This window comes from Pseudoliparis swirei, chromosome 12 (genome assembly GCF_029220125.1).
Source record: "Pseudoliparis swirei isolate HS2019 ecotype Mariana Trench chromosome 12, NWPU_hadal_v1, whole genome shotgun sequence".
NCBI classification, from domain to species: domain Eukaryota; kingdom Metazoa; phylum Chordata; class Actinopteri; order Perciformes; family Liparidae; genus Pseudoliparis; species Pseudoliparis swirei.
In genome coordinates, this window is record NC_079399.1 from 7626518 (window position 1) to 7649858 (window position 23341).

At 40.4% G+C, this 23341-nt stretch overlaps 3 protein-coding genes across 4 annotated transcripts; all 3 read right to left on the reverse strand.

Annotated features, from left to right (window-relative positions):
* Positions 1-1083: 1083 nt before the first annotated feature.
* zgc:153284 (uncharacterized protein LOC751696 homolog) lies at positions 1084-2900 on the reverse strand. The gene is made up of 3 exons (XM_056427800.1): positions 2291-2900; positions 1940-2107; positions 1084-1362 (listed from the first exon to the last, which is right to left on the reverse strand). The coding sequence occupies exons 1-3, from the start codon at positions 2462-2464 to the stop codon at positions 1300-1302; spliced, it is 405 nt and encodes a 134-aa protein (XP_056283775.1). The 5' UTR covers positions 2465-2900; the 3' UTR covers positions 1084-1299.
* Positions 2901-2998: 98 nt separating this feature from the next.
* On the reverse strand, positions 2999-13246 carry LOC130202333 (deleted in malignant brain tumors 1 protein-like). 2 transcript variants are annotated; one of them, XM_056427799.1, is made up of 17 exons: positions 13188-13246; positions 12557-12634; positions 12284-12310; positions 11841-12152; positions 10625-10918; positions 10226-10540; positions 9218-9505; positions 8701-9015; positions 8188-8487; positions 7514-7822; positions 6142-6456; positions 5275-5583; positions 4868-5161; positions 4443-4778; positions 4241-4348; positions 3658-3742; positions 2999-3543 (listed from the first exon to the last, which is right to left on the reverse strand). In XM_056427799.1, the coding sequence occupies exons 2-17, from the start codon at positions 12606-12608 to the stop codon at positions 3399-3401; spliced, it is 3804 nt and encodes a 1267-aa protein (XP_056283774.1). In that variant the 5' UTR covers positions 12609-12634; positions 13188-13246; the 3' UTR covers positions 2999-3398. The 2 variants fall into 2 exon arrangements, with proteins under 2 accessions (XP_056283774.1, XP_056283773.1); XM_056427798.1 differs by lacking the exon at positions 13188-13246 and adding an exon at positions 12756-13095.
* A 2122-nt stretch (positions 13247-15368) lies between these two features.
* On the reverse strand, positions 15369-22665 carry sh3bgrl2 (SH3 domain binding glutamate-rich protein like 2). The gene is made up of 4 exons (XM_056427801.1): positions 22441-22665; positions 18557-18742; positions 17845-17925; positions 15369-17633 (listed from the first exon to the last, which is right to left on the reverse strand). The coding sequence occupies exons 1-4, from the start codon at positions 22483-22485 to the stop codon at positions 17619-17621; spliced, it is 327 nt and encodes a 108-aa protein (XP_056283776.1). The 5' UTR covers positions 22486-22665; the 3' UTR covers positions 15369-17618.
* Positions 22666-23341: the final 676 nt, after the last annotated feature.

Here is a 23341-nt window from a genome sequence, read left to right on the forward strand (position 1 = left end):
TCACAAAACAACGTCAGGGGACAAACACGTCCTGACCTGTTTGTCTGGTGCTGCGCGTCAGAGGAGAAGGAGGTGCAGCCGTTTAGTAGCGCGAGGAGCACTGCGCGGAGGAGGAAGTAGAGGAGGAGAAGGTGGAGGAGGAGGAGGAGGGAGGGGCACGGCGGGGGGGGGGGGGCGGAGGGGGGGGTGGGCTCGCGAGCGCCGCGGAGCATGTCGGGGCGAAATTCTCACAAGAACTCAAATAAATGCCCCGTCGGATATTAAAACACATTTGGGGGGGACTTGATGACAGAAAGAGTAACTTTTATTCTTAAATATTGATGAATGAAAAAAGTGGGCTCCAGCAAAAAGGGCACTTTTCTCATCCAGGGCAAAAGGGCTGGTGCTTGAGAACCACTAGGGCTCTATCTGTGCACGTGCCTGCCTCCTAGTATTTAATTTTTCAATGCATTAATGTACATTTTAAACTATTATTTAAATTATGTCAACACATAGTTCATATACTGTGTGTAGTTTATAAAAAGTCTTGCAAGAGGGCGTAAACAATATTTACAGTAAGTTTGATAAGTATTTTCTCAATATTGTGGCCCCCCAGCAGTAGGTGTGTGAAAGTCAACTAGCAGTATAATACATAAATAGAGATTATAATATCTGTTTACTCTTTTTATTTAACTCTTTTTATATATTTTTTAACATGTTTTTTTTGTTCACACAAGTACTTTGTGGTTACTTCAGTCACTTTTAGGGGCAACTATGGTTCGACCTTTAACCTTTAAATGTGGTTGTTTGTGGTTTGGTGATACTTTCTGAGCAACTATGATATGTTGCGTTGCATATGCTCTGATCTGATTTGTTAATAAATGAATAAACAGTTGAACTGAACACTTTTAATTGTTGCGGTCTTCTGAGAGAAAACCCTAGCTGACCCCAATATTAATTGTTACTTAGCCATTATGTGTAAATTACTGTGTTTCCATAAAGCCAGATTATATAGTAACTGCGATTTCAGCTCACTAAAAAAATCAGCATATATATGTAGGACTTGTAAAAATAAAAAAAAGAAGTTATGACAATACTCATAAGTGCATCAGGCAGCGTTTTATTTAAGTATTTTTATTTCAGTCATAAAAACTGTGCAGATGTACAACAAAAGAAGACAAGCCTTCCACTTCACTAAAAGACAAATACATTTCCTGAATTTGGGCATTATCAAATATGACTGAATAAAAAAAGGACACAGAAATACGTATATAGTATAGATGTATTGTATTGTTGTCTCATGGCTGGTCCACATTCCTTTTAGAGCTTGAGAAAACTCTCCAATGTACCTTCCTCAATTGCATTGTCAAATGCGTCGTAGTCCTAAAAGAAGGAAAGAAAGAAAGAAAGGATGTCAGGGGTAAGAGATGTTGGGGTGAGGGTGGATGCAGATAGACAGAAAGATAGCTGTCATACACATTATTCAAACAAACTTAATACATTTATTAAAACATGAAATACTGTAGAGCGTATATGTTATATAATCCACTCACTCAACGTAACTAAGGGTTTTCATGTTTGAGGGAATAATCGTAACTATATTGTAGTTGTACCTCTTAAAGGCAGGGTTGGTAATCGTCTAAAAAGTACTAGCAATAGCAGTGTTTATTTTGGTTCATTATGATGTATGTTTACGATCATAATGATTGATGTGTGTGTGTGTGTGTGTGTGTCTGTATGGGTCTGTGTGTTTCTGTGCGTGTGTGTGCGTGCAACAACCATACTGTAAATATTGATTTAATTCCTGCGTCTCCTCCCTAGACAACCACATTTTTTATTTCCCTCGTTCCAAATGCTTCAAGTGTGTAAATGATTAATATTAACATTCCATGACTTGTGAGAAGGTGTTTTTTGTCAATACGCCATATTGGACTTTTGCAGGTTATTGTGTGTGACTTACCCCACAGTACTGGTTTCCATTGCATATCTGAGGAGGCAGTGCAGTAGGGTTCTGTGCCAACTCCCTCATTGACTCTTTGGATTCAATGTCCTGAGCAATGTCCACACCTACGTGGTTGATTTTCTTGCTGCTTAGAACATCGAAGATTTTTTGCTGGGTTTTCTTTATCTGGAGTTACATACAATGTCAATATTGAACCGTTTGTCAACAGAAACAAACTGTACTTGTGAAGTATGATATCCTGAATTCAACATGCCTTGTGCTTTTCATGAAATGTTTTCAATATGCCAATGTATTAGTGATTTAAGAAAACAAGTTAAAGAAAGATTTAAGTAAGATTGCCTACTGTACCTCTCGGGAACTGCTCACGCTGGTAAAAAACACTGTGATCGACATTTCTGCTATTTTAACAAGAGCAACTTGATCCAGAGACAGAAAGAGAGAAACGACTGTTCCGGTGTCCTCGGTGCAGGTATGTGGAGCTGGTTTGATGCAACAGCAGACAAGGTGAGCAGGTTTGGACATGACTTACCTGCCTTCATGGACACACCCACTTGTGTCACATGCCATTTCAGTTGTAGAGCCTGCATGTGCTAATTATAAAAAAACAAAAAACAAAAACACACACCCCCATACAAACACACTGCCACTCGTGGTGGAAAGTAACTCCTTACATTCCTCAAGTACTGTACATAGGCACATGTTGAGACACTAGTTGAATGAAGTATTTCCAGTTTAGGCTATTTTGCACTTACATTTCACCCTTTACACCACTAGACAGGCCTTTTTTCATTCAGGATATTTAAACAGTAAAAGCACAGACGTAAATGATCAAATCCATCATGGCTGAATTACATTTTTGCTGCTTTGAATATTGTGTTAAGATAATTACTCATGATTCTGATGTAAAGGATTTATATAAATGAGGTATTCGTATTTTTTGGTGTATATTGTATCTTGACTGCTGTTTTGGTCACATGTAATCCCATTTGGTTCCGAATCTGCAGGGTGTAATCAATCACAAGCCAGAATGAAAAGCCAAATGAAAAGGTGCAAGTGTTGTAAGAAATACAAATGTATTGATCAGATCACATTCATTAAAAAAAAGCAAATAGTGACGCAATACAAAGACAATGTAATCAGTATCTCCCCACAGGACGGTGGGCCGTATAGCTTTGTGATTGGCAGAATTTTGCAGAAAATCTAAAATCCCTTCAGGAATATGTACGAAAATACGTGTTGCCCATTTAAACCAGCGTCATGTATGTTATTCAACATCACATGTTCCCCTCCAGTGGTGTAGAAGTGAACGCCAGAGTGTGTTGATGAACTGTTGGCTGCATGTGGTTTCTGCTGCAACAGACTTGAAAACCTGTTTTTCAACCAGGTGCTATGTTTCTCTTTAAATGTAGTGAAGTCGCATGACACGGGTTATTTTTTTCTTCGAAGCTTTCGGTTATCACGAGAGAAAGAGTGGTTCAAGCTCATAACACACTCTCCCAGCCAGGTCTTCAGGGACAGCCTCAACAGGGGTGTCGTCGTCAGCATTGGGGTCTTCCAGGCCACGGCTGTGTGCTTGATCGGTCACTTGGCTATTTTGGTCTCTGAGGGAAGGAAGGAGGGGGACAATCACAATCACAAGGATGTCTTTCACGCTGCCTAAAATTAAAAAAGGCGCGTATCTTAGAAAACAACGTCAGCTATGTTTCTTCTCGTACCTTGCATCAGGTGCTCCGTTGCTCATGTCTTCCGTGTCTCGCTTTATTGCTCCTCCAAACTTGTTACTAAACTGAACCAGGGAACCTGAAAAAAAGTGTTTTAAAGTTTTGAACGGAATCAAATACCCGAGGAATCCAGAGCAATAGATCTCTGGACCATGGACTATGGAATATGAATCTTTAGACCTGCATTATCACATATTTGTTGGGCCACATGGGGGCAGCATAACAAGCTGTAAACACAGCATTGAGTTACATCAGCTTTCATTTTGTAAGTAGGTATTCAGGTGCTAACAGTCATCTTCTGCCAATTGGTGGTGTGCAGGTCATATCACCGTTATTTTGTGGGTACATATTGTCTTTTTGTTATTCTTAATGGGGTCACTGAAAACAAGATGTAAACCCAACACGGATACATTATAAATGTGAGTCGCTGGAGATACAACCAACTCAATGTAGAGATGAAAGATTAAGGGAGCTAACTTTTTAAAAATCAATATATGAATTGGTGCAGCTTGACAGTAAGGCAAACGGGGCATTGGGGGAATTTTGTGATATGAAAGTGTGTATTGCTGCCACTTACCAGCACCCCACCGTCTCTTTCTCCAGACTAGGTAAACGATAATCAGCACAAGCAGCAGCGCCACTAGACCACCCACAACCACTCCTAAGGCGACTGAGGATGATGTTGCTGCAGAGGTTAAAGGATCAAGTAGAAGAGTTAGCGATGGGCGAAAGTAGCTATAATAAGACAAATAAACTCTCACGGGCTCCTCGGATCTTACCGACGACAGTTACTTGGAGTGACCTTGAGGGCACAGAAGAGAAGGACCTTGAGGAGATGTTAATGCCGTAGACACAGGAATACTCTCCTTGGCTTCCATAATCTATCGCTGGGAATTCAAAGTACGCCAAGTAGAAGATCGAGTGGCCAAACGCTGGCATCGCTTTAGTTGTGTTCAATGTAGACTCTGTCAGATAAAAGGAACCTCTGGGATATGTGGAATGAATAGAGCAAGTGATGGAGAAGCTGCTGCCTTGGGTGACCGATATTTTCTCGGGGCTGTAGATCACCATCGCGTGAGGAGATGTCAGGGAGAGGCTGGGCTTCTCCAGTTTCACTGCAGAGTAGAAGACACATCTTTTTCTTAAACAGTCAAACTTCCAACTATTATGTTCAACTTGACAAACAAGGCGGACAAGTATTGACCTGTGATGGAGAGATCTGCAATATTTCCTTGAGGATAAAAGATTATTAGATTGGGCAATTTCTTTTGATATTCACAGAAGAATGACCCCGTTTGGCTGAAGTCCACTGTGGGGAAGGTGAAGGTCGCAGCTTCGTTCTCAGAGTATTTCTCCATTTTAAATGCGTCTTGGCTTCTTTTCAGGGTGAAGGTCCCACCCAATTGTTCTGTTACGACAGTGCATGTGATCTCAACTCTTTCCCCCCAGTTTACTTCTGGAGCAGGACTCAACGTGATTTGGGGCTTCTGGAGAGAACCTGTACCAGATAATACATTTTAGTTTTGTCACAACCGCCAACGCAGTTTCATCTAATACCAGTTGGGAGATAATAACTTCACTCATAGATTAAACATGAGCCAGGTCTCTTACCTAAACAGATAGTGCCAGCATCTTCACCGTGCCCGCAGTTATTTGCTCCAAAACCGGGATGCATACAATGTGTGAGAGCGACCTCGTCGCCTACACACTCCACATTATCCAGCCATATTGGACCAGTGCCTCGGCCAAAGTGGGCACTTTTGGGAGCAGTAATTGCATGACCACAGCCGAGCTGTCGACATACCACATCGGCATTGGGCATTTCCCATTCATCATCGCACACAGTTCCCCACTGGCCTTTATAGTAGACCTCCACTCTACCAGAGCATTGACTTGAGCCGCCGACCAACCGAATCTGAGCTGTGTAAGAAAGAAAGTGTAAATTGTGACACATTCATTCTAACACTCAAAGTGAATGCAATGTATTTTGAAAGTGATGCATGTCCATCATCTTATTAAACGTGGATACAGAGCATAAAGGAAAAAAGGGTTAATATAAAAAAGTATTATGACGTGGAATATGACTTGATGTACACTCTATGTCACCTTAAAGCAATAGTTTAATATCTTATATTATCATGTTGAATGCTCGTTACATTAACTGTAAATAAAGCCGGCGGCTGCTTAGTTTAGCTTAGCTTAGCTATGCTTAGCTTAGCATGAAGACTGGAAACGGAGAACCATCAAATTTATAATTTACAAAGGATATTAGCTGTTACACAATTGTCTCGATGCTAAATTAGAGAATTCCCTGAAATGTCAAAAGTCTTGAAGTCACAATTTCAAGTCAATATAATCTTTTTCAACTGACTCACGTTTTTTACTCAGTATGTGAAAACAAAATACATTTGTGAAACAAATGCTAATCATTTCATTAGTGTGTGATCATTTTTGAACAGATCCTTTATAGGCCTGTACCTGCGCAGAGAGCCCCGGCATCATGGTCATGCCCACACCTGGCTTCTCTGAAACCGTTGAGTGAGCATTGCTGAAGAGATGTCGCGTTGTCAAAACATGAATCACTAGCCTCGACCACCGATCCAACGCCTTGGCCAAAGTGGGCACTGCCGGAAGCGCCCACTATCTTTCCGCAATCCAGCTGATCACACACCACCTGAGCTTTACTCATGGTCCAGTCCGTGTCACACACCGTCTGCCACACGTCGCCGTGACGGACCTCGACTCTGCCAGCACACTCGTCCTTACCACCTGCCAAGCGGACTTCCAAACCTCCTGTGGAGTCACATTATCTCAAATGATTATACAGTCTAAAACATTTCAAATTTGAATGTCGTCAAATAAATGGCATGATACATAATAATCAAAGAAGAACACTAGTGAAGAATATACCTTTAACAACATGGACCCATTTAGGAATTTTTAGGATTTTTAATATATATATATATATATATATTATATTTTAATATATATATATATATATACAGGACTGTCTCAGAAAATTAGAATATTGTGATGAAGTTCTTTATTTTCTGTCATGCAATTAAAAGAACAAAAATGTCATGCATTCTGGATTCATTACAAATCAACTGAAATATTGCAAGCCTTTTATTCTTTTAATATTGCTGATTATGGCTTACAGCTTAAGAAAACTCAAATATCCTATCTCTAAATATTAGAATATCATGAAAAAGTATACTAGTAGGGTATTAAACAAATCACTTGAATTGTCTAATTAACTCGAAACACCTGCAAGGGTTTCCTGAGCCTTAACAAACACTCAGCTGTTATAAATCTTTTTTTTTACTTGGTCTGAGGAAATATTAAAATTTTATGAGATAGGATTTTAGAGTTTTCTTAAGCTGTAAGCCATAATCAGCAATATTAAAAGAATAAAAGGCTTGCAATATTTCAGTTGATTTGTAATGAATCCAGAATGCATGACATTTTTGTTTTTTTAATTGCATTACAGAAAATAAAGAACTTTATCACAATATTCAAATTTTCTGAGACAGTCCTGTATATATATTATTTTAATGTATAATATTGAATTTTTTTACATTTTTAACAAATATTTAGGAATTATAAAAAAAACCTGTTCTGAACTAAACATACTCTCTAATCTTTGGAGGAGGACCAGAAAATGAGGCCAACATTGGACTTTGTTAATTTTTCTATCAAGCAATGTGGGTGAGAAATAGATAGGGGCAACACAGTATGTCGAAACAAGTTCAGCTAAACGAAGTGAAATTCATTAAAAAAAAGAAATGAAAAAAAAAAAGGGAGAGCTACAATTGAACAACAATAATGCACTGTGTATGTTTGTTCTTACCCGTGCAGATGACACCAGCAATTACGGTGGAGTTGCAACTTCTGTTTTCAAAAGGTCTCTGATTGCACTGACTCAGTGATGTCTCCATTCCACTGCATTCAATTTGATTGTCCCAGGTCAGTCCTGTGCCGTGGCCATACTGGGCAGCGGTGGTAAGCACATGAGTACTCCCGCAGTCCATCTGCCTGCACGCCACATTTGCGTCATCCACATCCCAGGATTCAGCACACACGGTGCGCCACTGGCCTTTGTCAAAGAACTCCACTCTTCCAATGCAACGATTGAGCCCACCGGACAACTTCACATTACCTTGAAATGACAGTAATATGAATGTAAAGATCAAAGGTATGTCTACGTGTGTGCCTTTTTATGGTCGTAGTTCAAATGACCGACATCACATTGATAGTCGATGGTTCATCCCTAACTTGCTCGGTAACTTGCTAATACAAGCAACACGTCCTGACATCTGTTTATTTGTGTTTCCTGTGCCCTCCAGAAGGTGTTGTGCTGTCTTCTGTCTACCGTCTCCCTGATGCCGTGTCAAGGCAGCATGATGCTCCATGTTAAATGCTGCTTCCACACATTATGCCCCAACAAATGTGAATGCCGTATGTTTGCAGTTTATATCTCCTCACACAGTAAGTGAGGATAATTAAAATGTCAATTCCACTTACCTGTACATTTGACAGATGCCTCTGGTGTGCGGTCCTGGCTGGTCCTGTCATATGGTGCCAGTGAGCACTGTGTGAGGGAGCTCTCTCTACCTTTGCAACTGACCCTATACCATGTAGGTTTTCCGCCTTCACCATATGATCCGGATAACGTGACGGGATCTCCACAGTTCATCTCTCTGCACACCACTGCAGCTTCATTCATTCCCCAGTCAACACTGGCTGCTGATGACCACTGTAGACCATGGTAGACCTCCAACCTGCCTGAGCACTGGTCAGTGCCATTGATTAGTCTAATGTTAGCTGCAAAGGGGATATAATCAGCCACTAGTTGAAATACCAATAACAATACCTGGGTCATTTTAATTGATATTCTGATTGATATACAAGAGAAGAAAGTATTCTTATATAACAGTTTATTAAGTATTGACAATATTAAGCTAAATAGTCATTTGAGGCATTGGCGGGAGACTAATGTAAAAAGTGCTAATAACAGTGTAATAAGTAAGATGATACCTGAGCACACCACACCAGCATCTTCACCATGGCCACAGTTATTTTCTCCGAGGCTGGGATGGCGACAATGAAAAAGGGACGTCTCATTACCAAAGCAATCTACATCGTCCAGCCAGATGTCCCCTTGGCCTTGACCAAAGAATGCACTGTTTTTGCTTGACTGAGCCGTTCCACAGTCCATGGATCTGCACACCACCTCAGCATCTTTGATGTCCCACTCATCATCACACACTGTTCCCCACTGGTTGTCATGCCGAACCTCCACTCTACCAGAGCATCGGTCAGTGCCGTTGACGAGCCTTAGCGGTGGAATATCTGAGAACAGATCCACTCATGTTACAGGTATTCACAAGTTGAATTGAAATGATGAAATATTAGGATTTAAATGGACTTTCAAATGCACTCAGTGAAGAATTTTGTATGTAAGTAAGAAGATTTAATTCACCAATCTTGTTTTTAATGACCACATGTACTTTGCTATTTTAGTTGCACTATATATTGCTGGATGTTTTCTTACCTGAACATGAAAGAGAAGCCCCAACACATCTCCCTGTGTATTGTTGAAGTGTGCATTGGTCGATGGAGCTCACATTGCCAGCGCATCTACTTGTGTACCCTCTCAGTCCGCTGTCACCAAAATGGTAGACTTCTTGGGATTTTTTTGGTAATCCACAATTGAGTTCATCACATACCATTGCAGCCTCTTTATTGCTCCAGTTGTTACAGATTTTGCCCCATTGGCCTTTATGGTAGATCTCTACTCTGCCAGAGCAGCGGCCAGTCCCATTGATCAATCTGATAGATTCTGGAAAGCAGTATTAAAGATTTACAAATGTAGAATAATATAAGTTCAGCAATGAAATACAATATGTCCGCATGATAGGATGTGTGGTAAAGATAACAGAGTGTAAATGCTTCTGAATCTGTGATGTTGTATCAAAGAACAACTGCAAGAACAGGCGCAGCAAAGGATGATGACGATTTTGTAATTTTATAGTTTTCTAGTACAAATGTGGAAGTACTGTCGAAGAAAATTCCCTCGTAAATATCAGCAGGCGGTTAATGTGGCAGCTGTGGGGTTGTGATTCAGGGAACGGTGTCTTATTGGCCTCAGCTCCTGGCTGATCGGTAATCAGCCAGCAGCTGAAGCCAATCAGTGTGTGTGATTAGCCCGCGGCTATATAAGCTGGAGGGAAGATACTTTACGCTTCAGACGGCAGACTGCGCCTCTGCTCTGCTCCTCTTTCTGCATCTCCCATCCAGCTTATATAGCTGCGGGCTAATCACACACACTGATTGGCTTCAGCTGCTGACTGGTTACCTATCAGCCAGCAGCTGAGGCCAATTAGACACTGTTCCCTGAACCACACCCCCACAGCTGCCACAGTGAACTGCAGATACAGCGGGTACATACTGTATATAGCAGACATGCATGCAAAAAACAATCAATATTCTCCATAAACAGCTGTGCACACACATATATATGCCCATTTCAGTGTTCATTAGCCAATAGAGTTATTGTTACCTGAGCATATAACACTTGCATCTTCATTGTGGTCACAGTCATGTTCTCCAAAACCTCTGTGTGGGCAGTCGGAGAGGGACTTCTCGTGACCGGTGCAATCAACGTCGTCCAACCACACCTGACCGTGACCTCGGCCAAAGTGGGCATTGTACTTGATCGAGAGGGCACTCCCACAGTTCAGCTCTTGACATACGACAGTTGCTTCCTGCATCCCCCATCTGTCGTCACAAATCGTTCCCCACTGTCCGTCGTGATAGATTTCCATTCGGCCGGAGCACCGACCGGTCCCGTTCATCAGCCGAATCGGTCGACTGTCTGTCAGGGGGAAAAAGAAGACAGCAGAGCTAACGACGTAAAGGTCAATACAAAATGACTCGTCTCGACAGATGGATGACTTACGTTTACAGACAACGGTGGCAGCAGGACATATATCCGTGGTTTCCTGAAGTGTGCACTGGGAGAAGGAGCTCTCGTTTCCAAAACAGTTGGATTTGACGCTATCAAGTTTAGGTCCCTCTCCAAAGTATGGCACTTTAGCCTGAGCGACAGGAGGGCTGCAGTTGATCTCTCGGCATACCACGTCAGCATTGTTTCCGCTCCCGTCGTCGCTGCACAGTTTCTTCCAGTTGCCATTGTCGTGGACTTCCACTCTGCCACTACACCGATTGCTTCCGTTGACCACCCTCACGTAGTCTTCGAATGATGTGGACAGATATTTAAATACAATAAACAACAAACTGGCCAATGTTTACAAAGTCTGCACACAAGCTTTACTAAAATGATATATATATATACTATATGTATATAAAAGAGTGCAAAAACAATCATTCACTATTTTACAGGATGAAATTTCCTGTAAAATTTCTTGGATCCGAGCAGTTGAAATAAAGTCTGATTCCAAAAAATCTTCATGGTATATATCTTGTTTGGTTAATGATTAACAGATCTTTTTATTACCGATGAACTGATAATCTGTAAAAAAAAATGCAGAAATCTCCTTATTAAAATATTGTTGATGCAGAACCACATTGCTGAAACTAAGTAGCTCATTATTGGACTTTAAAGCTTTGTATTGTACAGTAAAGTAAAATCTATGTTATGCTTGATGGTGTAAAAGTCAAGACATCCCGCATCTGCAGATTCACTTTTTACCTTTTTCTTTTACTGAATTGCAGGTCACCACTTCAAATATTGAGATTATTTTGAATATCCCTCAACATTATGCTAGCAAACGAGCCCTCATGTGGCTTTGTTTGGCTTTCCTCCCATCTTTGCCGCCTGCCCTTTGCACTTTACATTTGCAGCAGCCGGTCATGTGCTGACCTTGATGAGCTTCTGCTGAACAACATTACCAACACAGGGAGCGATCATCTTAAAGTAAACAGCTAATTGTGAAGTGACAATACAATCACTGGGTTTTTGATGCAATAATTTGACCAATTTCAATTGACAGTTCCTCATTTCTGGGCGTGGCTACATTTAAGGGAGGGGCTTGTAAATCAGGCTTCTGTGATGCTTGATTAAAAGAGCTAACTGGGATTTTCAGGTCAATATTTCATCAATAATTCATATTTAAAAGCAAACAAGCATATTTTCCAAAGATCTTATGTCTTACCTGAACAGATAACCCCAGCATCTTCACCGTGGCCACAATCATTCTCCCCCATATTTCTGTGTGGGCACTTGAGGATAGAATGCTCTGTCCCAGTACACTGCACATCATCCAACCAGATCATGCCATCTCCCTCTCCAAAGAAGGCGCTTGTTTTGGACTCGAGAACCGTGCCGCAGTTCATCTCTCGGCAAACCACCTCTGCGTTGGCAATGCTCCAGTGATCGTCACACACCGATCCCCATCCGTCTTGGTGATAGACCTCCACTCTACCAGAGCAACGTGAAGGCCCAACCAGCCTAATTTTGCTACATTCTAGAAATAATGAAAAAGTTCAATAAAAAAATCCTTTCATTAAATCGGGGGGGGGGGGGGGGGTGTAGAAATCTAAATATCTATTTAATGCATGTGTTTTCAGGTATGAAACATAAATAGAGCATACTGACCTGTAAGTAGTGGTAGACTCAATAGACCTAAAGCAGAAAGGAAAAGGCTCAGGCCAGAGATGTGTCACAAACATTTAAATTAATATTGACTAAATGCTGTAACGCTGACATGTCAACGCTGGGATTTATCAAATGTTTTAAGCAGCATAAGCTCCTTAAAATGTACCATACAGTTAGAACCAAATTGATCAAAGCAAGGACATTTTAACACTATTAACTGTACTCATGATTTGATCAGAGAAAGTCAAAAGGAAGAAAAAAAACAAAACTCACCTACGAACAAATAATAAACAAAATGAAGTTTCTCAGTCGTAGTGAAGATCATATTGTGTTTTCAACGTAGATCAAATGCTGTCGAGGTACGGTAAATAAAGGAAAGAAAAGGAGAAGGGCAGAAAAAGAGAAGCTAGTTGATTTTTGGGAGCATTTCAGGTCTTTCCAAAATCAGCAGCGATGAGTAAAGCCGTCTTACCTTTTAACTTTAAGTTTGGACAGCTATTTAAATGAAAATTCAAAATAAAAAGCTGATCATATCTGAAACATCCGATAAAAACACCATGTGCAGATCCAGTAATTGCCATGAATAAAAGGGGCCGCCTGGACCTGGACTGCAAACTGGAAGCGTGTTGACATTTTGATCAATCATTAAAGACTTGGGTGACATTTGTGGAGGAGATACATTATTTTGTGTATGCAATATCTACAATACTGTTCAAAAAACAAAAAAGCTATTAGATTTAACAGGAAAATACACATATTATGCTGGTAACGATTGTAACGCTGATGTATGCACACAACAAATGATCAACTGCAGGAAAATAAAAGTGAGTCAAAAGGAGAATTGTTTTGCACGAATGGCAAGAGGCGAACACTGACCCCCGATGACCAACCTGCCCCCTCTTACCTTTGGTTATCGCTCAGCAGTCCTTCCATGTTGAATTTTGTAAAAAGCACAGCCATTTCCCCCGCCTTTCAATTTCAATGAAGAACTACAGTATGAACTCAAATAAACACCTCTATTTTACAATAAAATATAGTTCAAGATCTCATATTGTTGAACGTACTTTTACAAAATGGTTATATTATAAATTGAATTTAATTCAATTGTGCACCTTCCATTTGAAAATATGAAGGAAAAAGTAATTCCACATTCAGTTCCATTACAAATATAATCGGTTGCTTTGCAGTGGTATTCCTATTTCAATTGAAATCCTTAAATTAATTATGCATGCAGCAAAAATGAATTGAATTTGCTGGATATAATGCATTAAATCTTTATATAATGAGTCCTGGTTAAAATTGTAATATTATCTGTTAACCTACATGCACCAAACTTTTAGCTTTTAGCAGGAAATATCATCTTTTACAAATACACGCCTCACCTTATTTGGTTGATGTTGTTTTTCTGCTCGTCTGAACAACGACATGAATATGGCTTGAGTCAACAGAACCTAATTCACTGAGGTTTGTTCTTTCACAAGCGCTTGGCCTGACTAAACCATTTCTTGTCCCACATCCTATCGTCAAAATGACTCATAGTGAATGGTGGACACTTCCGTCTGAAACTGTGACACTCAGTCATTTTTGTGTTTGATCACTTCCTTTAATTAGACCTCAACAGACTGCAGTGCTGTCCTCTTTTTAAATCATATGTATATTCTATAAACAACTAGCAGATCATCACTATACCTTTGAAACCTCAATATTATTCTCAAAGTGCCCAAAAAGAAAACGTGGAACAGCCACACCCGAAATTAATATTATCCAGGAATGCGTTCATATTACAATATAAATAAATGGCACAACTCCACCTATTTAACTACTACAGTTTTCCCTCTTTTAGCTAAGTACCATGTGTTTTACTGTGGCATTATGTATTGGTAATGTGTACTGAATTATATTGCATCAATTCATAATGTTATGTACATAAATTCTGCAAGATATTTCTACTTTTAAGATGTTTTTTTTTAACATCTGAGACACTGGCAACCTTTGGACTTAACTCTGTGTCATTTATATATATTTTTATATTGATCATTAGCTCTGTCCCTGTCAAGCGAATACAATGAAATAAATGACATTAACAGCAAGTATAATCAATATTTTGTTATCTGTTATCTCTTTTGTTAATTTGTGTCAAAAAATATAATTTTATTAGATTTTAGTATGTGATTTGAAGCTCAGTTTGTTTTCCTAACATTGTGTTCCTCCTCTCCAATTACACAAGGCTGTACCAGATATTGCATAACTAACTTGTCTACTCATCATTTTTGGTCGCTTTGTTTAGCCATCACTTTGCACACATAATGGATGTGTAATCCTGTCGTTATTTCACAAAATCGGCAAACCTCGAATGCCCTCTCGCTGCTGCAGTCACTTTATTTTACGTACATGCTCACTCACATCTCAACAACTCCCTTATATTTTACATACTGTATGTACAATACACACAATCAAGTGTTTTGTTTATGCTCTGAAGCAGAAGAGAAACATTCTCAAAGAACAGGCTTCAAAGAAGGGTAGTGGTATGATGGGGAATGTATGTAAAAAAAAAATAGGGAGGGGGGGATAGGGCGGCCGGATATCCATTGTTAGAGACAGTTCATAGATTGGTTCAATCAGAAAGTGATTTTGCTCTGTAGTTTTCTTGCACTCAGGATATGATACCACAAGAGACATAATTTCAGGTTCATAGTGATATTTTATGCTCGTTTGGACACTATCACTGAGATGAAGATGAACTAGTTCAGTGTCAAATATACAGTTCAATGGAAAAATTGAAGCCCCCCCTAAAATAGGCCTAACGACGCCCCTGGTGCTGCTGTGTTCCTTTTGAGTTGTGAGCATTCTGTGCAAAAACATTTGACTCGTCATTGTAAGAAAACCTGTTTTACTAACGATGGTGTATCTGTTCACCCCAACGGAGGTCTGGACAGCAGGTTAAGCACATATTGATGTCAGGGTAAATCATTACAGACACCAAGATTTGCATCATTCTCGAAATGAAAATGACCGTACAACTGTCAATTTGTAGTATTCAGGAACATTTCAGTCGTGGGTCAAAAAGCTAAGCTCTTCAGAGAGATGCAGGCGTTGAATATTTTTTATTATTTAGTCACAATAGGAAGGTACAGTGGATTTTATACAGTGATGTAAGATTAGAGTTCAGTTTACAGCATCACATAAAAAAAAACTCCTCACCACCTCTACGAAAAGTATTAAGATGAACAATTAGGCCTTCTACTTTTGTGTGTAGCGCTAATGTTCTTCGCTGTAGTGTGACACGACCATGTGACAAAGACTCAAGCAAATTTTACTTTGAAAATGGCATGCTTTCATAACTCTCACAACCCCGTTACAAACAGAAAAACGCAGCAATAAAGCTCGACAGTCGCAGAGCGTGAGGCGGAACGTAGCATACGTTACATCTGGTACATTTATATAGCATATCGTACAAAAAAAACAAACATTATTTCACAACACAAGGACACAACTCGGCCGTATAGGACCGTCGTGAGTACATTGATGCCTCCTGCATTATTTAAAATAAGTCAAAATGACATCCTTTCACATCTTGGCACGACATTTCGGGAAGAATGGCTAGGGAGGGTGCACCCGTTTGTGTGTGTGGCCTCCATGTGTCGACATAAAGGAATTAGTTCACCAGCCATGATAATTTAATAAGGACGAGAGACATGCTGACTGTTGGAGATGTGGAATACAGATTGGAGGAAGTGACAGCGGGCTGGCCGTGATGCAGCAGCATCAACCTACATGTTCATGTCATGAAACGCACAGAGGGCCGTGTACTCACATGTCACCGTCGGTTCACTCGGCCATTTGGAAAGCTACACAGAGCAGGGAAGAGGAAGCCGAGTCGAAGGTCTGCCTGTGCGCAGCTTTGCAACTTGATTATCTCTGAGCAATAATTAGAATTTCTTATCTCCTGTCGTCTGTGTGATAAGGCTTCGGAGTAATCATCTGGGAAGGGCCCTCCTATGGCTCACGTGACCGTGTTTATAACCGTGCTTTGTCCACAGCGGACTGGATTAGAGGATAAAGCCTGCGCTGTTTTTCATGCTGTCAACAAATCCCATAAAAAGACCAAAACCAACAATTATTGGACCCAACTGCCCATCTTCCTTTATTCTATTGAACCTACTGTTGTATATTTTCCCACAAACACGGTCCTGCTGATACTAATTAGAGCACCACATGTGGATTATTCCACAGCTTAAAATAGTCCCTACAAATGCGCTATTTACTTGTTTGAGTAACATTTACTAAAAACTACAGTGCCCTGTGGTTTTAGGGAACTATGTTGCCTTTTAGAACATGAAACTATACATTTGAAACTATATTTACGAAGACTTAAACCTTCAGAAAGAACTTCTGGGCTAAAGGCTGAGTGCCACAGACAGGGTAGAGAAGCCAGAACGTACCAAGAGACTAACATATTATTGGTTTTCATCTTTTTATTGAATTTATAGACTATACGATACAAATCTTTTTTTAAAATATATATATATATAATAACAGCCACCCTGTCCTTTAATCTAAGCATTTTGGCAGTGGAATGATACAAGTAAGGTCGATGACAGTGACAACAAGGCTGGCAACGATATTAGCCATCATCTCCATGCCTCATATGTTTTAGGATTCATAGCATTAGGTGTCATCTGCTTTGTGGTAAACTGCAGTGTCACCGTCACCTCAGGGAGAGCATACACATACACACACACACACACACACACACACACACATACACACACACACACACACACACACACACACAGACACACGTCAGGTTGCTCTTAACACTAGATTCATGAACAGCGACTCATTAAAAGAGACTCTCAAGCGTACACACATTCTAAGGCATGTACACAAACGATGTGTTCAGGTGACTTGTGTGCCGGTTCTTTCCAAATTCCCTGCGTTGTGTGTTGACCTAAAGCAGCTGGTCTGCCGATGCAAAAGCTGCGACATCTAATTTGCACAGAATGTATGCTCCGGCCGGTGTTTGCTGCCACAGTGCGTTAAACATGAAAAGGAAACACAAACGCATCCATCGTGGAGTCGATCCCCTTCTCCTGTGAATAAGTCTATCTTGAGAATCAGACACTTCTTGGACACTAAAGTGATTGGAGTGAGTAAAGAGTCAGGAGAGGTCACACAGGGTGATATCCGTGGGGGGGTCTGATGTTTGGCAACAGGCTGGCACCCGAGCAGGAGGAACACGTGAGAAGAGATGATGCAACACAGGAAGCCATGTGGTTTTCATCTTCATATTTTAAGGCTCCTGGGACGTCGTGTACCAGCAGTTTGATCGTGGCTAGGACTCAGAATCCTATTTGGGGGAGGGGAAAAGGGTCGAGAGATTGAACAATTGTCATTTCTGCTAAACACGTAACATGGCCACACTGAATGTATGGAGGGGGGGGGGCGTAAAAATGAACTTTATCCATTGGTTGATGTGGGAACTACGATGATCTAAATTGTAAGAGGATATTTTTGACAACCGTGTGTTTGAGTGTCTTCAAATGCGTACTCTCCCTTACTTCCAGCGAGGGTTGGGAGCCGAGCCCGAGGAATGCCAACACAGCGTTGTCCTCCTTCGACTGGAAGAAGTCTTCATGGTCCTGAGGGGGGTGGGAGACAAACACAACGTTACATAATCTCTGTGTTTGAAAGATGGTCGTAAACATCCCGGTCAAATAGTTCCTCCTCTCCTTCTTTTAATATAGTGCAGTCGCCACGACGTTGCAGAGTAATGTTGGATTACCTCGGTCAGTGAGAGTGACGGCGGGCAGAGCAGATAATCTGACCCTCCCATGAAACTGGATTACCACAGGATTACAGAGTGGTGTGCCAGATCAGTGGAGGACATAAACTGTCAAGCAATGCCGGATTTAACTCTTTCAGACCATTTAGACGGTTTAAAAATCCCTCTCTTTAGAATTGTATAATTTTATGGATGACTCATTTGCACTTTGTGACAGAAATGTATCCAATCAGATGTGATTTTGGGCGATTTAAAAAGGTACCTTCTGTAGATGTTCACCACTAGTGTCACTGTACCTCATTGTTTTGATAAGCAGATCCACAGACCGTCTGTATCGGACACCCCATCAGTATGTGCATCATGTGAATCAGTGAAAATGTCACATTGCAGGCATACCTTTAACGATAAGATGTGAAAAACTACTGGAAGCCAGAATGCGTTCCAAATGGTTGCTCATTCTTTAAATTGGAGACACACGTGCACCATACCCCGCAGTAGCGATCCTCGTTGAATATCTGCGGAGGCAGTGGGTTGCCCTTGACCGGATGCTTGTCTCTGGGTATGTTGCGGTACATCCACAGCCTCTGCTCCTCCAGCATGGTGATGTCTACTTCCTGGAAGCTGATACGATTGGCCTCCAAGAAACTCACGACCGCCCGCTGATGCTTTTTGACCTGGAACATGGTCGCACATGGATAAAAGAAAGAGGGAGGAGTCAAGGACGATTCTGTGTGGGAGAGGCGGTGAAGTGGTAAAGTAGAAATACTAACAAAAGCATAACAAATGTACAACAACATATGCATCATCTTATATCGCCATCATGTACATACTGTATAGCACAGCTGGTCGCTGTATGTGCATCTCAACTGACTCTTGCAGTTGGGTGTTGACACCAAAAAACACTAACAGACAAATGGCAGCAGCCTATCGAACCAGGAAACACAAACGTGGAGGGAACTGTATGCATTCACTGCACAGAGACTCCTTTGGTATCGGGGATATTAAGAAGGATTATCGATTAGTGGATGTGATTTAGTCTAAAGCCGGAGAGCTGACATCCTTTTCCTATACAGCATCACATGTTATGACATCAAACCAGGACCGGATATGAGAGAAACAAACATAATCATCTATCGAGGAATATATAGTTTTGTCTAGATATCGTGAAACCATTTTTGCGTGTACTGTGTGTACTTTCAAGCACACAATTAAGTGTCCACTTAAGAGGGAACACCATCCTGAAGACTAGGCAATGCACGTTGGGATTCTATGGGATGGATACAACACAGACCCCGATACCTGCTCGTGGAGCTTCTGAACGACAGTGTTTGAGAAAGAGAAAGATAAGATCATTTTAGACGACAGACTACAAGTCTTGGAGTCATATGATGAGAATGATGATTGGAATTTACTCAATTGGTTTAGACGCAGATAGAAGACCGACTCATTTCACCAAACTTTACATCTAGCTTGTATTATCTTCTAAAATCTAATTATTCTAATTTGGTTAAGAGCTCCGAATTCACTCGGCATTCATTGTAATCATTCGTTGATGTTTCCCACTTGTGGCAACGTCCACTTTGTCCATTCATTCGGTTTTGTCCAAAGTGTTTTAATCTCATGCGGTCTACCACGAAGATTAAAATCCAGTCGATACAGTAGGTATGCTTGAGCTCATTAGCATGATAAAGGGCTGGTTATTCAAAACATCTTGGGGACGACACAATGTGGACAAATATAAACAAAGCCTTGTATGTTAAGGCTGAATGACCATGTCTTATCGAGTACCCTGGAAATATGTTTCAAGGAATTCTTTCTTTGATGCATAAGATGAAAAAAGATAATGATTTAATGATATGTGCTTGTGTGCGTGTGTGCGTGTGTGTCTCCGGGTCATGTCTGTCCCAAATTTAGTGATGCTAAGGGCCACAATGGAGCTATTGTTTTACCTTAAAGACAGTCAGAGATTGTTCCAGACTGTCTGTTGCAGAAACACACAAACAAGATAAGCTGTTGTGTCTTCTTTCTCATGGTGATTTCCTTTGTATGGCCACAACACAGTTTAATCTTGAGTAAATCAGTTGCATGTTCACTGAATTTCAAGAGAGAAATGTGTCTGTTTCCTCTGGTCAAAGGTTAAGACTCCATATAGAAGGACTGGTCTGAGTCAATGCTGTCAACGTAGTACAAATGATACCACCTTCCTCAAAACTCAAAGGTGGGAAGACTAAATAATGATTAGGGTGAGTGAAAATGTCTCAGGGGATGGATGAGTTCAGATTTTGGGACTGCAGATCAAATACACAAATTGCACTCCTCCAACAAACAATCACATTACAGTACATGAGTATGCATTGTTTTGGAGCACTTTCTGAAATGTAGGGATTAACCGGAGAACGAGACTAATCCATCACGGACAGACACGGATGAAAGAGCGGATTTTGGATTGGGAAAAAATATAGACATTTCACCTCTCTACCCCTGGGCAACAAAGAAAAAGAAAAAAAGAATCTGAAATTGAAACATTACTACTAAATACAATGTTCAACTTCGCACATTATTTGTTTAGAGGAGATATTGCTATGCTTTCCAAGCATAAAATAATGTATTTGTTTATATAATGGTTGGACACAATTTAATCATTCATAACTACATTCATGATAATTACTGGGGCATTAGGGAGACAACAGAACAGAAACCAGATGGACTGAACCTGATAAATGTCCACTGAGAAGGGGGGGGGGGGGCATAACCTAATTTACACTTGATTCATTCTGTGGTGATGATTTCCTCCCCATTAATCTTCTTGTTTTTATGCAAAATGCTCATTTTATGCTGCAAAATGCTCATTTTAAGCAGCGTTTGGATTATTACTCTTCTTTTCATTCTGCTCACATTTTCTGCTCGTGTTGCACATGTCTGTTTTGAGGTTTTCATCTATCCTCGCTGTCTCACACTACCACCTCTCTCTTTGTTTTGTTTTCTCACACACATACAGTTCACTTTAAATCAGCCGAGTGGATGCAGTCTCACTTTCTCTTTAAATTCAATCACGTGTAACTCAATTCAAAGGCATTCACAGTACATTACATTCACATGAGCTCAACACTCGCACAACTGACCCAAATGGTGGATCTATTCGGGCGTGCATGACAGTTCTTCGAGTCTGGGTGTTTTTTGAACGTACTTGTCATAGGGTTAAAAATAACTCTGTTGTAAACTCTTACACTTTTTTGCTGCCCTCTTTTAGAGATGGAGCATGGTCAAATAAATATATTACTCATTTCCCCCATTACCTAGGACATGAGGTATTCACAGAGGAGTGTTGTTTGATTGTTTTCGAACCAGTACTTAGCATCAGTTGGGCCTTCTCAACGGCATGTGCCTGTTGTCTCCCAGTACACTCGACAGCACTCGGGCTGAGACTAATGATTACTTCCATTATCGATTCATCCGTGCAAGTTTTTTTTGATAAACTCATTAATTGCCAAGTCGATTAGATGTTAGAAATGAGTTGGGAAAAAATGTTTCATCGTCAAACAGAATCATACAACTTTCTTGTTTATCAGTCCAAAACCTAAATCATATTGAAAATACACAAGGCTAAAAAAATGGAATTTTAAAAAAGCGCACATCTGCTGGAATTATCTGTTGATCAACTGATCAAATGGTTGTTTCTGCACTACACAAGATGCAAGGTAAATAGATTTGTAATAAAGTGTCTAGTGTATTTCCAGGCATGCTACTGCTGCTCAGTTGGAGGAACCCCACCCTGGACTCACTCAGCAGTTGAACAAGTGGAAAGTAACACCTCCACACAAATGAGATTGAAGGTTATATCTAACAAAGGGGCAGAGGGTTTATTCCAGGTGCATCTCCGGGCGATGTCTTCACAGTAAAATATGTGATCACTATTAGTGGATCTTCTGTCACACATATAAATAAATAAATAGACAAACATAAATCTGCTGTGTAATTTTAGGGTCATGGTTAATATAGGTCAGGTTGTTGTTTGCACAGTAAACCCGTACTTTGTTCTACCTACAGGAGGGAGAAGTTCTAAAATGTGTTATTCATTAGCTTCTATACAATGAAGGCGTAGTAAAATATAAACCATGTGTTCAAAATGCATCTCACGAAAACGCAACAGGCTGAATTGACGTATGCATTGAATAAAGCTATTACAATTAAATGATAAAAGGGTCGTCTTGGTGAACAATCTGTCTTCTTGTCTGAAGGATGACGATTATACTTTCCCTGATTCCCTGAGGCACGTCCAGGTTCGGCTTCATTCTTGGGCTAGCAGAAAGATTTCCACATGCCTTTTTAATATGCATGCAACAAGCTTGAAAACACATGTGCAAACACTCACCGCGACCGAGCCGCTCGAGGAAGCGATGTAAACCTTGATGACCATTTTAATCCCAAATACTATAGGCTACCAGTCGAAAAAGTCGGAAAACTAATTAGTGGGTTGCAACGAGGAGCGTTTATTGCCAAATAAAACAACAAATAAACGAAGTCCAACTAGCGAGTGTGTTTTTAGAAGCGAAAAGACACGCGCCTCCAGTATTTAAACTGAGCCATGATCGTAACACAGCAAGCGCTTCTGCTGCAGTCTGTGGCGCTCAACGACTCTCACTGCACAGATGCAACGCAGACATCAAAGAAAACCCTGAACTTCCGGTCACAGTTTTCAAAATAAAATACAAAAACAACTCAAGAACAACTATTATTGTACACTATATTTGACAGTTCAAACATAATACGAGTTTTACATGTGTATAATATGAAACAAATGTGAGGTATACATTGCATTGTTCAAAGTCTGCATTTTTAAGGGGGAAACCCTGATTTATTTCCCCCCAACCAAGCACAACGCAAAAACAATTTTTTTAAAGTAAAATGTGCTCTCACTTCTGCTTCACTGTGGTGACAATAGGGCAACTTGACGACACATTTCAATCAAATTGAGTGAATTTAAGTATACTGTCAATTTGACAGTTCTATATGGCAAACAAAATCTGGCAAACACTGCACTTTACTTTACTCAGCACCACGTATTAATATTAGTATTTAGTTTTTAGTATTTAGTTTTGTGTTTTATATTTATTTTCATTGATGCTCTGATGTGCACCGCTGCTGTGATTTTTGAAATGTCCCCACTGTGGGACGAATAAAGGAATATCATATCATATCATATTACAATACATATTGATGTCAATACAAGAACCGACATACTTTGTATATGTACAGAAACGTTGTCTTTAAAA